Raw genomic sequence first — 14619 nt, 5'->3', positions numbered from 1 at the left:
GCTGACAAACACTCGTCACCGTCCAGACACGCGAGCAAATCCCAGGTGGCGGGAAGAACAGAGCCTCCCTCCGCAGCCGCGTGTCACAGCCCCGACCTCGCATTCTTGGAGGGTCTTTCCCGTCCGTCTGCGCCGCTGCCCCCGACGTGGCAGCGAGGCTGTGCCTTCCTGGGCTGCACGGCTTCTGCACTTTGCTGCTTGTTTTTTAGGTTGGTGGTTCCAGATATCGCTCTGGGGCTAAATAATCACAGCCTTTTATAGACCAGGCTTGTGGATTCTTTGGCAAAACTGTTTTTCCACAAACAGAAGGATTACATACCACTTGTGTCCAGTGAGCTCTGTCTGCAAAGACACAGCTTATAGCACTGAAGATCCTGGCCGTTTCCTCGGGGGCCTCCGTGCTGTTCCGACACCACCTCTCAGCGTGACTGCGCCCACCTTGAGCCTCAGAGGCAACGGGCTTGGCTGGAAAGGCAACACCCTTAAAATGACTTTTGACACAGAGTTCCGAATGGGAGGACGGCAGCACCAGTTTTATTTTCTGCCAAGTGTGCTGTTTGCAGAAACCATTCCTGTGGCCGATGTAGTTTGAGAGACGCAGCAGGTGCTTTTTGCAACCCTGCAAGCCTCCAAATTACCAAGCTCTCAGCCGGCTTGGATTGCAGACTGCAGGCGGAGAGCGTCTCCATTAGCACAGCTGCCGTTCCGCCCATTCCTGCGTGGGCGCCGGCCAGCAGCAGCCGAAGTCCGTCTCTCGCTTGTGAATCGCTGCTAACAGCAGTGAGAAGCAGCTAATGCTTTTCTCTATCATGAATTTCTCTTGCCATTTCCTACTTCAATGCTTGTTCAGGACATGGGCCACTTTTCAAAAAACAACAGGGGACTTTTTTTCAAATGCTTTGTTTCTGTATAACAAGGGTCGCCAGCTCTCTAGCCCACAACATTTGAGTCTCTGCCACCTGAACACATCCATTAAGCCGATGCCACATGCTTAAGTTCTGCTACTTGTAGCTCACTCCCTTTGCTTCTGTATTTTGTATAAGATTAGATTTAATTCTCCCCTATTTTGCATCTAGAGGAAGGTCTTCCAGGGATGGAGTGGGGGTCTACGGTGTCAGGGACCCCTGTCCCTTCTATCCTATTGCCACACCGTATATCGGCTCTGATGGTAACACGCAGGATGGCTGCCCCAGCTCCAGCCATCACATTCTCATGCCCAGGAGAAGAGGGGGAGGAGACAGACACCTCCATGTTTCAAAGACACTTCCTGGACATTGCCTCCTATTGGCCAGAATTGAGACACACGGCCTTACCCAGCCACAATGGAGGATGGGAAACGTCAATCGCATTTGGGACCACCTGTGCACAGCAAAAACTCGGGGTTCTTTCATGAAGGAAGAGGAGGTAGCACATATTAGAGCAATCAGCAATCTCTGCAGCCTCTTTCTCGCGTCCATTTTCAGGACTGGTATGTTTGTGTTGGGAAAAGTTAAAGGTTATGTTTTTATAGTTCTAGAATTCTTTATCCTCCTCCTCCTTCATGGCAGGTGTGTTTGGCCCTGGACACATGCATTTCAGAGGAGGCAAAAACTTGACAAGGTTTGCACTCTCTGCCACTCTCTGCCGCACGGAAGAAGTCTCTGATGAGAGGGGAGCAATCTCAGAGCATCCTCTACCTGGCACTGTCTTGATTCCCTTGACGGCTGCCGCAGGTCATCTTTGAGGGGACTTTGCTAGGTCTGCTTCATGGGGACGTACAATGAGGTCTCCCTGGTCAGTGTTTCACTCGGGAAAAGGAAAGCTTAACAACTGAGATGTCTTCTGTTTAGTAAATCATAAAAGTAAGCAAGACAAACATCTCAGATGGAAAGCTCTATAAAACCAATGAGGCTGTTACTGCACGTGAAAACCGAAACTGATGAAATGCAAAGTAAATATTTAACTTCTGAGACTGAAGCGATCTTTGGAGTGCTAAGTAATTTAGAGGTTAATGTTCTTAATAAAATCACATTTTCCCTGAAAATATTTACTGTTTCTGTTTTATTCCCCCTTCGTTGCCATTAGCAAGAACTGGCTTAATTCGTGAGTACGTGTGAATTCCACTGGAGGCTAACAAGTTTCACCAAAACCTCCTGGTGCTGACGTTTTCAGTGGAAACCTTTTTCAAGCACATGTAGAGGCTTGAGAAAGCACTTGTCGGGGGAACCAGCCAATATCCAGGAATGTTTCCTGCAGATGTTTGTTGGAGAAGGTGATAATATATAATATAAATTCACATCTAAAGGGACAGGCTGAAGTATCATATACTTCATGAAGATGCCAATACAGCCATTTTTTCCACTGGATGCTATAACCCCAAAGCTTGAGACCTATTGAAATGGTCAAAATCATAAAAAAAAAAATTATTGGCTTTAGAATACAATCAGAAAACCCCCAACAAAATCAAAATTAATAAATGTCTTATTAAATAGCTACAAAATATGATATTTTGTTCTTCTCCTTAATTGTTAAATTTGGTGTTCATGAATATTTCACAAGTATTATATTACTTTTGAAAAAAAAATTTGTTGGAGAGTATCTCATAATGCAAGAATTCTCAAATAAGCACAATGACTGCCAAGATTTCATAGCCAGCAGTAAGTTCAATGAGTTACCCTAGCCAAAAGCAAACTTACTTAAAACCTTTCAAAATGTGCATGGCAATGTGTTTGTTTTTAATGCAGGGTGTGTTTACATCTTAATATGTTTAATAGGATGTGGAGTTCCCAAAAAGAATGCCTTGGGGAAGAGGTTAACCACACTTTTTCTGTAAAGTATGGGCCATGCAGTCTCTGTGGCAACTGCTCAGTTGTGCTGCTGGAGCACAAAAGCAGCCATAGGCAATACCTAAGCAAATGCACAAGGCTGTGTGCCAATAAAACTTTATTTACAAGGACAGACGGTGGGCGACATCTGCCCCATGGTGATAAGGCAAATATGGAAGTTCTAATAACCACCAACTGACCCCTGCCAACAATTCCGACTTAAAAGTGTATTTTTCTAAAAAATTGCTTTTATCCTGAATTACCCAGAAAAAGTCTTAGACTCTGCTCTGAATCATGCTGGTATTAGCACAGCTGGTCTACATACTCATGTGTCAGATTCAGACACTCCACTGCTTTAGAAACGGTTGTTCTTCTTTATCAGTTGCCCAGAGTGCTAGAGAATGAATGAAGTAACTACTCAAAGTAAATATTTGCACGGCTTCTTCAGAAAGAAGGGGAAAGTTTTAACTCTGAACTAAAACTCCCCGTTGATATATAACAACAGCAAATGTGTGTTTCTCTTGACTTATCCTCAGGCACATGAGAGGACGTTCATGGAAGATAATGCTCATTAATTATATAAAAGTTTTTAGATTTGGCTGTAGGCTTTCAGATGTCTACCATATACATTAAAGTGTCCTGGTAGCATTTTAAACTTTGCTTAGTCAGACTCACTCTTATCTATTATTCAGACAAGAAAACTATTTATGGGGTACACGTCCTACTATATAAAAATTTTTAAGACTTTAAAAAAAGACCATCCCTTGCAATTAACACTAGCAGTAAGTGGACAAGGCAAAATCAATTAAAGTTCGCGGTTTTGTATAAGATAAAAATGAAATCAGAACATATTCATTCAAAGTCTCCTAAATTCTTTTACTTCCATAATACAAGTTAAATTATGTCAGTTCTTCCTTTTTTTAAAGCATGTACTGCTTATAACATTGTAAGCATAGTCATTTCTCTCGAGAGAACATATTTTATCTATCTAATCCCAAAGTGAAAAAGGACCAGTATTTTTTTAAAAAAAGATCACTAAAAATACTGATTATGAATGTTCTAGAAAACATTTCTCTATTCACCTATTTTTTTCACTTCAACCGAAGCAGAATCATAATTGTGGAAATGGAAATAGCCTTTTAAATCCATTTTTACTTTCCCAGCGTTGCCAGAGAGCTGGGTAATCTACAGATTACACTCATTTACCCTCAGAGCTAGGCTGTTAAGGGAAGCAAAGAATAATCCAACTAAATTCAAATTTGTTTAGAAAATCTGACCAATCAAATTCTAATAAAGTATAACCTGCTGTTTTGCTTTGGTTCAAGATGGCTGATCTGAGAATATCAAAGCATTTAAACCAGACTAATAGTTTGTCCTCATCCTAGGACTGGGAAGTCATTAAAAACAAGAAGAAAGGCAGAAAAACAATCCCTGAACAGTGGCTAGCGACTGCCCCCCATGAATGGTTCCAGTTCTCCAAAATAGTCATTGTTTGAGGAAGAGACGCCTCGCTCAGAATAGAACTCTAGAAGCGCAGCAGCTTTCGAACCCCAGCCGTCCAGCACGTCGGGCGGCAGCTCCTGCTCCGAGACAGCGAGAGAACTGAGGGACGGGGCTCCTGTGCTCATTCCCTCCTCCAGGTAGACACGAGGCTGGCAGCCACTGTCATCTTCCTGCAGGTCCACACCACGGAGCTTCTGGGGAGAGGCGGGGAGAGAGAAGGTGAGTGTGGGCCTCCGACACAGCCTTCTCTGGGTGTGATCTGACGATTCTCCGTCGGTGGCAGCAAGACCCAAGGCCCCGCTGTCACAGGAGCGTCTACAGACTCAGTGAGGGCAGTCAGGCTGGGGAGGAAGAGACCACCGTCCATCTCCAGCTAATTTCTGGGAAGGGACTGTGACCGATTAGGTGGTAGCTGTCCCAGGTGGTAGGACAGGGCCCGCCTCCTCCGCCCTCTTGCAGATTCGCTCTTTGGGGCCCCCTTACCCCTCCTGTGCCCTGGACACCTCCCAGCCTGGGACTCCCCATTTGGGACAACTGTCCCCTCTTTTCTGTGTCAACTCTGCTCGTACTTCATGGCCTCCTTCGAGAAGGAGCGGTCACCACTCTCTGCACCCCTTCCACCCCCATCGCTCCTCAAACCACTGCTCTCTGGTTTCCCAGGTGAATGCTCCAGCCATGGCTTCATCTGTCCCCTAACCAGTGGCGATGTCCCAATCACCATCACCACCTAGGACACTCTTAGTGGTCATATCCAGAGCCAGAATTCCAGCTAACTGTTGGGCAGCTCCACAAGGACGTCCAGAGGGCAGAGGGTGGAGGGGGGTCCCCGGCCACCATGCAGCCTTCTCTTGCTGCCCATTGGTTGGGACCTGCACCCGGTTCACACACTCTACTTGGCAGGAGCTCTGTGTGTGTGTGCATGTGTGTGCACATGTGACAATGGATAAGCCAGACACTGTGTCATGATCACCGTGTCCTGTATGTGGCCATGTGGTCTCATGTGTGCACAACGTCATCCCTGAGAATGCAGTGGACTGTGCCTACCCTACTTTACAGATAGAAATTTAAGGCCCAGAGAGAAGAGACTTCCCTGGTACTGCTCACTGATCAGGCAGCTGGTCTGGAGTCCATCAACCTGTGCCCCAGCTCTGGCTCTGCCCCTCACCCACCAGCTTTACCACTTGGGGCAACACCTGTGAGCCTCCTTTTTCAGATCTGTCCACCTCCTTGGGTTGTAGTGAAGAAAGGTTCTTCCACCCAATCCTCCTTCAGTGACAGTGTGTCGCGCACCAGTAATGACACAGTCCTGCCCTCACGGAGGTTTCTGTCTGCTCAGAGAGAGACGCACAGACAGATGCTTCTCTGAGGCTCACTCCCTGACTTCCTCACCAGCCACCAGGGCCTGGCGAAGCATCCTGCAGCCCCACCCGTGGGCGCACAGCCCCTCCCCCAGGAGCCTGGCTAGTCTGGCTCTAGGACAGCTTCGGGTCTTGGAGAGAACATTCATGTTGTCTCACAGCAGCTGCGAGGCATCACCCATTCTGCAGGACTCAGGACAGCCAGGGCTGTCACTGATGTGCGGAGCTAGAGCTCCCACCCTGGGGACTGCAATGATGAGGAGGAGCTGACCCTGGGGCAATCCCAGGCGGTGACTCCATACCCTGACACTGTCTGGGCTCTCCTCCCCAGGCCTCAGTGCCCATGGCCCTGTCTGTCCTGTCGTCCGCTCTGATAGCCAGAGCCCAGGCGCATCTGCAGGTTTTGCAAGACGGGGGCCCAGGACCTCAAGTCAGAGGCTCTGATGAGCACCCCAGGCCACGAATGCAGGGGCTACAGTGCTGCACCTGGGACCACTGCTTTGCATCTGCCCTCGAGTGCCCAGGCCCTGGGACCTAACTGCCTGCATCTGAGCCCCAAATCTAGCGCTTTCTATACCTTGGACACATTACCTAAGGTCTTTGTTTCTGGGTTTTCTCATTTTATAAAAAGGAATGTGACAGTACCTGCCCCAGCGGGTTGATGTGAAGACTGAGAGTTAATGTCTTCCAAGCACTTAAAACAAAGTCTGGAATGCAGTGAGTATTATATGTGTGTTTGTCAAATAAAATGTCTTGACGGACAGAGACTGCCACATTTACACATTCCTTCTGTGCTTATTACTTCATGGGTCTGAGGCCCAGCTTCCCCACAACACGTGCAGCTCCTTAGGCTCAGACCTCCCGTGCTGCTTCTCTGTGCGTCTCTCCCCATGTGGGGACACACGGAGCCTCCGAGCCTCCAGCGTGGGGACCTGTTTTGCTCCTTACGTAAACCTGCCCATGAGTTTGCCCAGCTCTGGCCAAGCAAACAGGGTGGCCATGTTGAGGAACCTTCCAGGATGCGTCTGGCATCAAAGCCTTGCCCGATAACCCCCTTCAGCACAGTCCGACCACATCTTTCACTATTTTGCAGAAAAAGACCTTTTATTCTGCCTTGAGTTGGGTTCTGCAAAGCAGCCCCGGAAGGAGGATTCCCACAAAAGTGATCGTTATGGACTGAATTGCGACTGCCCCAAATTCATGTGTTGAAGCCCTAACCCTAATGTGATGGTGTTTGGAGATGACACCTTTGGGAGGTAATTAGGTTTAGGTGAGGTCATAAAGGTGGGGTCCTCATGATGAGATCAGTGTCCTAATAAATAGAGACACCAGAGAGCTTGGTCTGTCTCTCTGCCCCACCATGTGAGGACACAGCAAGGAGGCGGCCGTCTGCAAGCCAGAAAGAGAGCCCTCACCCGAACCTGACCCTGATCGCAGACTTCCAGCCTCCAGTACCGTGGGACAATGGATTTCTGTTTTGTAAGCCACCCAGTCTATAGTATTCTGTTGTGGCAGCCTGAGCTAACACAGTGATTTAGGAGGACGAGTCCCCAGGCCAGGCCTGGAGCACAGTGAGGACACAGAACCAGCCGCCCACACACAGGACGAGGGCCGCCCTCCCTACCTGATGCAGCGTCTCTGCTATCCATCCTTCCACTGAGGTCAGGGGTCGCCTGGGCACTGCGCCACCTGGGTAGACCTGCAAAGCAAACCAGTAGAACTCTAGCACCACTGAGGAGCCCTGTCCCTTCCACCACCCCCACCCCGTGGGGCCTCCCAGAGGAAACGCTGAAGATACGGACTCTCTGTGACACAAGGCCTCTCACCAGGTGCTCCCCGGTCAGCACCGTGGTTCACACCAGGCTGGGGGAAGACGCACATCAGTCTCCAGCCTGGCTCCTTCCTGAGGCAGCCTCGGGGGCAGTTTTGCCTGGAGCCAACTTTAAGTCCTAACCCCATGCTACACATGGCTCCACTGTGGCCGAGAACGCATCCCTGTCACTCTCTGGGCCTCTCTGGACACAGCTACTGGTGTCAGACTGTGTCTCCAGGACCTACGACTCCTCAGAGATACTTCAGCAAGAGTATCTGAATTTTATTTTAATTATTTACAAATTATTTCAACACTAATATTATTTTTATAATATAATAAAAATGGTTTACATCCTTTGGAGCCCCCCACCCCAATATGTTAATTGAGATGCTGTGTTAATTTGCTTTTATGAAATATGAATGAAGCTCTTTGTCCCATGTTTGATTAATCAAAGAGAATCCTAACATTATAAATTGTGCTACTTAAAAACTGTTACTATTTGGAATTTGTTGTTGGTGTATATCAAAATTGTCTTGGTACTTTAAAAACCAAGTTGAAGATGTAAGACAATGAATTAGGTGCTAAGATAACATCCTTTTTTTGTATTCATCAGAATCACTACTTTTATTGGTTATTTTGATAACAGGTATATGTTATGAATGTCAATGCAAACAAAACTGGTAGTAGGAAAAAGCCACTATTATCTGTTTTATTGATAATAGAGTTCTTTGTAGGATCTCGTTTGAGAAGAAGAATTCTGCTGCTAAAAATATTTAGGGGAAAAATGGACTAGATGGTGTCTCAGGCCTCCTTAGCCCAAAACTTCCGTATGTCTGCGAGGGGCACAGCAGGAGGCAAGCAGCCTCTGACCCAGCTCTCAGCAACTGAGGCACACGAGGAATTTGCCGGCACTGAAGAACTCTGACGCCTCCAAGTCGCCAGGGAGCCAAGCCTTAGCTACTCTAATCTGCTCCACGGTTACTTCTCCGTTAGTTTGTTTGGATTTGGGGCATATTTTACACTGCACCTCTTCCCTTCCAAACTTCTGATTTTCAGGGCTTTCTGCAGCTATTAGACAGGACAATAAGGTAACTCCCTTCATGGTAACATCTACATCTATACTTACGGGAGTAGAGTATTTGATTTTCACTCCTCTTGGCTCGAAGAGTACGCCACAGCCCTTAAATTTAAGAAGGATGAAGTATTTATCAGTTTCTTATAAAATACCAAAGGATGCAAACAAATAACTAGAAATTCTCATAATCATGTTGCTTTTCATTTTTGTATCAAAGGTACAGCAGTTCTAATGAGAGCAGTGTAGTTATACACAGCAGAAATCCATGAATGAATTTCATATTAAATAGTTGCTTTGTGGAGGAGCATGAGACTATTGGATTTACAACCTCTGTCTTGGGTCCCCAGGTGCCCAGTAAGGCTTCCTTTCTGCCATGACCATGACCGCAACAGATGTGAATGACACACATCCACCCCTAAGGCCCAGTTCCAGCTCCATAACTTTCAAGGCCCAGTGCAAGAAGAAAATACGGGACCCCTTGTTCAATAATTAAGAATTTCAAGATAGTAACAGTAGAACATCGAAGCAAGCACAGGCCTGTCTGAGCACGGGGCCTGTGCCACAGTATGGGTCCTACGTCCACACAGCCAGCCCTGCCAGGACCAGAGGGACATGTCCATCAACGCACAGCCCTCCCATGGTGGATTTGTGGTGTCATCTTTATGCAAAGCACATTTTAGTCTTTGCTCTGATGCAGCCTGACCAAAGACACACATTTACAGAGATCTTGAATTCATTTTTAGAAGTTTTCCCTCATAAAAACTGGATATGATACCATGGCTCTGTGGACTATGACTTGTTTTAATTCTATGTCTGAAAAGTAAATTTTTGTTAAAATCATAGCCAGTTAAACTGGTGAAGTCCAAATAAGGTCTGTGTTGGATACCTGTATTAACAGTGTTTTCTGGTTTTGGTAACACAGCAAGGTTATGTGAGATATTACCCTGGGGGCTGGGGAAGGGTCCACGGGAACTCTCCATGCTATGTCGCAACGTCTGTGAGTCTAAAATTACTTCAGAAAAATCATTTTATAAAGCAAAGCCATAGTTCCCGAATCTCTACGCAGAGTGGGGACTCCAGGGCTGCATGTGTCGGGGAGCAGGAAACCACGGTGGGAGTCTGGTCAGTGTCAAAGTCACGTGCTCCTAACCTTGTAGATTATCTCTGGTGCCCTTGATGGACACGAGCAGGTGCATCTGATTGTGGGTATTCTAAAAGTGTCTACTTACTTGATCAGGACTATCAAACAAAAACTCTTAATACAGCAGCCACCAACTGTCATAATATAATAACAGCTAGTTGGACAGGTGGTTGATTGGAAAAGCCCCACTTCTCAGATTGTCATTGACTATGTGTTTGTTCTAACAGTATCACAGAATGTTCCAGAAGGGCCCTCTCCAGCGAACCGACTATCAGTCAGTAGTGACAGGGCCCTAGCAGGGAGTGACCTCCTGTGACTCACCGGAGTCCCCAGAGCGGAGCGTGCTTGGTCTGATGAAGCCGCTGTCGACGGCGGCAGGTCACGGAGACCCTAGGGGAGAAGTGTGGGTTTACTCCAGGGAGACGCGTTTCCCACCAGCCGAGAAACCTTCCACCCCTGCCCCTGCCCGGGGACTCACCGGCAAATGAAAGCTGGCCTGAGGAGAGGGAGGGGAGTGGGAGTCGGGCAGGAAGGGTGGGGAGACGCGAGGGAAGCAGGCGGGGCACGGTGGGCCGGTGTGGCGGGATGGGACGTGGACGTGCGGGCTCCCACGGTCTACATGAGACGCAGGTGCCGGAAGCCGAGCACACACGTAGACAAGATCTAGAAGGTGATTCTCGCAAGTAAAACGGTTTAGATTCAGGGATGGGACTGTGGGCGACTTTTGCTTTGGGTTTCTGTTATTTTACTAGAGACCCTTCCATAATGGAGTAGAATTTCAAAGAAAATAAAGCAGGCAATAGACCTTGACAGTGGTTTTGTTGAAGATATTTCATGCTTTGCAGCAGGTTTTAAAATATCGGTTTACCCGATAAATCATAAGTGACCACTTAGGGGAAGCGTGTGAATGGCAGTTTATTTAACCAGTCGTCACAGAGGTCCTCACCATGCAGGACACTGCAGAGAGAATCCAAAGACTCGCTGAGATAAAGAAGCGGGTGGGCCTTGGTTTCCTGCTCTGTAAAGGAGGGACGGTTGCCCGCCCCCTCCACAGGTTTCTGGGGGACATTCAAGGCACGCACCGTGCACAGCGCGCTCCTCAGGGCAGCGCCTCTGGCCTCTAGACGCTCACGGGCTGGCCGAGAGCAGGACGGAGGGGCTCCCTCAGCCGGGGGATGTCTTTGAAGCAGTGAGGGAAGGGCAGCCCTCGCCGGGGCAAGCGCCAGTGAGCAGAACACTCAGGGGACCCGCCCCGCTGCCACCCTGGCCTGGGGCCTGCTCGGTAACGTTCTGCAGTCCCGGGTTAACTCTGTGTCCAAAGTGGGGGACGCCTACCACTAAGGAAAGGAAAGATTGAGCCAGTTGGGCAACAGGGTTTCAAATAACATTGAATTGTATGGCGAGAAAATTATTCCTTTTCTAATTCCTTCCCCACACTCTTAGGACACCCAGGAGAACGTGTCACTCCTGCTCCGGTGGCTCCACACCCTGCCTTGCTCACAGGGAGGTCCCGAGCCTTTGGCAGGCAGCACCGTCCACCCAGAGCTATTGCGTTCCATTTCTCTCAGCGAAGGGGCGCCAGGATGGGGCACCACGGGGCTTTGGGGGTGGGGGCCGGGCTGGCGAGTGACCTGCAGAAGGACCTCACTGGACGTGGGGGTAGGGGGAGTGGGCAGGGTGTTCCTTGCCATGGAAACCATCAGCAAACTCACCTCTCTTTTCAAAATCAAGGAGCAAATAAGTGACACGTTACCTTAGCACCCAGCTTGGCTCCCGCCACGGCCGTGTGGGTCAGCAGAGCTGGCATGTGGCCCTTGACATCTGGCTGTGTCTGCGGAACACAGGGAAAGAAATACGACAGGCTGAAATTACAGAAGGCAGAAATAAAACCAGGAAGCCAGGAACACCATTTCCCCCAAACACACTGCGTCTACACCACTGCAGGGAAAATCCAAACTGTGACAAACACGCATCCTATAAATCCAGACGACTTATTTGGAGAGGGAAAGTTATTTCTGTTTGTCTTTGGTAACTGCTGGTTGGGAGGTTGTTTCTCGTGTTCAGTGTTTCACGTAAAGTGATAGTAAAAGACTCGTGTTTCAGGAGGTCTCAGAATCTAAAAGCTTGTCTTCTTCTAAGGCTCGTGCTGATGGCTCTTGGGGTCACCGCTGTTGTGGGGTGCTCTGTGCATTGTCTCTTTCATTTCTCACTCGACAAACCGATTCTCGAGGGACTCAGATGGTCACGGGTGCTGGATTTGTGCTGGCCAACAGCTCACTAGCTTCCCACATCCAGGGAAGGCATCTATGAGTCCCATAGGTCCCCTCCATCAGGTGGCAGAATGTGACAATGTGGGTGGAACCAGTGGGGACATCTTCCCAAGAGCAGAGAATGTCCCTGGTGAGTGGACATGCATGCATGGGCTGGAATATTCAGGGAAGCTGTTTAGACAGGTTAAGTGTGTGTCCCGTGAGGTGGCCTTACCTGCCAGTAGTTACAAAGACCAATTAGTATCACGGCTAGTGATGCCAGCACTGGCAGCCTGCGTGCATTGCATGAGCACCCTGCCCTGTGCTCAGGACCTTACATGCGCTATTTGATTAAACTGCCCAATAAACCTGAGACAGAGAGAACACTTTATATAGAGAAGCTGAGGGCCAATTAGACTAGGTAACAGATAAACCACAGATTGGGAATCTAAACCCAGGATTTCCGGATCTCAGTTCTCAGGGCCCCAAAGACACGGTGCAGGGAAGGAGACGGGCCCCGTGCTGTGAGCAGGCGACAAGGGGAGGATGTTCTGGTTCAGGGAGAAAACAGATGCCCTTGCGCTGGCGAGGCCCTTGTCCCTCTGACGCTGCCAGTCTGTGGCCAGGGCCGTCTTGTCCACTCCAGCCTCCCGGTCTCAGCCCCACAATGCCCAAGGTCCCTGCTGCTCTGGAGCGTCTTCCTCTGTCCCGGAGACGGCTGCCCATCTGCCCTCAGGAAAGGCACCCAAGGCACCCCAGCCTCTTCCATGCTGGCTGCACCCGGAGCCAGAGCTTGGGGAGGGCCACGTTCCTGCTGGTCTCCCGCAAGCTCAGCAGCTCCCGCTCCGTCTCACAAAGGAGGCTGAGGCACGGCCCCAGGCCTAGGCGCCATTTCTGTTTTCCTCCAGGGTTAAGCCTCAGAGCCAGGGGCGCTGCCTAAGGGAGGGATTCCATCCATCATGCAAAGACTGTTTGCCAAGGTGGTTTCCTTCTTAAAATTACACAAACAAATCGAAACTCTTAGCTGCTGCTCTCAGGGTTGGGGTGAGAGGGTTCCTTCCAGGGGCTTCAGTGACCTAGAGAGTTTGTGTCACACTTCCTGCCTTCTCGTGTCCAGCCCAGGAAGGGCTCACAGAGGCCTGCACGGTGCACAGGCGTGGACATGCATGCTAACACACACACACACACACACACACACACACACGGCAGGTCCGGAGCTGTGATCTCCCTCCCGCCTTCACACCGCAGGGAAGACAAAAGCAGGAAGAACACTAGGAGTCAGGCTGGAGCACCGGCTTCTTCAAACACCGCATACGGTTTAGAGCCTCTCTCTATTTACCTGAGCAGAACAGCGAAGTTAACTGGACGCTTTTGCCCTACAGTGTGCTACTCTACTCAACACGTCTCTTCCTTCCAGGACAAAACCGTCGGCGGAGGTGTAAAATGGGGCAACCCGAACCCTCTGTGTATGAAAGACCTATTTCCTTTTGATGTTTGTTTTGCTTTTATTTTTCAGACCAGCCACTCTCAGTTCCGGGTGGAGACACACAGGAGAGCCCACAATGCTTTCAGCTCATCGCTCTCACCCCAGCCGGGGGGCTGCGAGGACCACTGAGATGGAGCCGCTCTTCCCCAGAAGCTGCAGGTTTACAGAACCAGCGGTCACGGCCCCTTCCTCTGTGTGGGTCGGGGTGAGTGACAGGTGCTCTCACAGCATCCTCTGTGATCCACACCTGGCTGCGGGGTTGACTTCGTCATCCAGTTCACAGATGAGGGTGTGGGGTCGAATGACCTTCTCCACTTGATGAAGCCAAAAAGACCAAAGACAGAAACGGAAGCCAGGCCTTGAACCTGCGAGACCAGTGAGCTTCCCTCCGGCTCTGCCGGGCAAGGGTGGCGGAGGGGCTTCTGCCACGCGCTACCCCAGGCCAGGGCCAGAAGCCAGCTCAGACTCATTTAACTGGTGAGCAGAACACAATTCCATTTAGTGAACCTTCACCTGGCAAAAATCACTGTTCCCCTGAGCCGGGTTTCCCAACCTCAGCGCTTTTGACAACGGGCCAGATAATTCTCTGTGGCTGTCGTGTGTGTTGCAGGATGTTCGGCAGCCTCCCTGGCCTCAACCCACTAGAGGCCAGCAGCATCCCCAATTGTGACAATCAAAATTGTCAACAGGCATTGCCAAATACCCCCTAGAGGGCAAAATTGCCCATGGTTGAGAACCACTGATCTGGAACAATAAATCCATTTAGTTGAGTTGGACAATTTTTGCAGGAATTTTTTTCTGACTTGTTACTCAAATATGAGTTAGAGTAAAGAAATAAGAGGGGGTGCAAGGGGTGAGACAGTACGTGCTGTCTGTCCATGTGCTATTGACTTCATTGCTGTAAGACACGCGCATCGCATTCCACTACCTGGGCCGAGGTGGCTTTGCTCTCGTCGTTATACACAATCAGGGTCTGGTGGCCTTTGTCACTGTCCAGAGAGCATCTGCGCCTCTTGGGTGGAAATGCGAAATAGCATCGTAGCAGTAAAACCAGAGCCACTGTGATAAGACAAAGGGGGAATGAATTGACCGACTCACCCACCGCAGAGGTTTCAAGAAGATCATGTTCTGTGAATTTATAACTTAGCCACAAATGGACAAGGCCTAATCATCTGTGTCCTAATCATCTG

At 49.3% G+C, this 14619-nt stretch overlaps 1 protein-coding gene across 1 annotated transcript in view; it reads right to left on the bottom strand.

Annotated features, from left to right (window-relative positions):
- Nucleotides 1-3624: 3624 nt before the first annotated feature.
- CDH26 (cadherin 26) overlaps nucleotides 3625-14619 on the bottom strand; it is a 41670-nt gene continuing 30675 nt past the window's right edge. The window contains exons 12-17 of the mRNA XM_045528880.1: nucleotides 14358-14488; nucleotides 11448-11525; nucleotides 10016-10084; nucleotides 8605-8658; nucleotides 7290-7364; nucleotides 3625-4501 (exon numbers count right to left, since the gene is read on the bottom strand). Of these exons, the coding sequence (XP_045384836.1) occupies nucleotides 4247-4501; nucleotides 7290-7364; nucleotides 8605-8658; nucleotides 10016-10084; nucleotides 11448-11525; nucleotides 14358-14488 (662 nt within the window). The 3' untranslated portion in view covers nucleotides 3625-4246. The remainder of the gene's footprint in view (nucleotides 4502-7289; nucleotides 7365-8604; nucleotides 8659-10015; nucleotides 10085-11447; nucleotides 11526-14357; nucleotides 14489-14619) is intronic.

Source organism: Lemur catta, chromosome 17 (assembly GCF_020740605.2).
Source record: "Lemur catta isolate mLemCat1 chromosome 17, mLemCat1.pri, whole genome shotgun sequence".
Classification (NCBI taxonomy): Eukaryota; Metazoa; Chordata; class Mammalia; order Primates; family Lemuridae; genus Lemur; species Lemur catta.
This window is presented reverse-complemented; position numbering and strand designations above follow the sequence as displayed.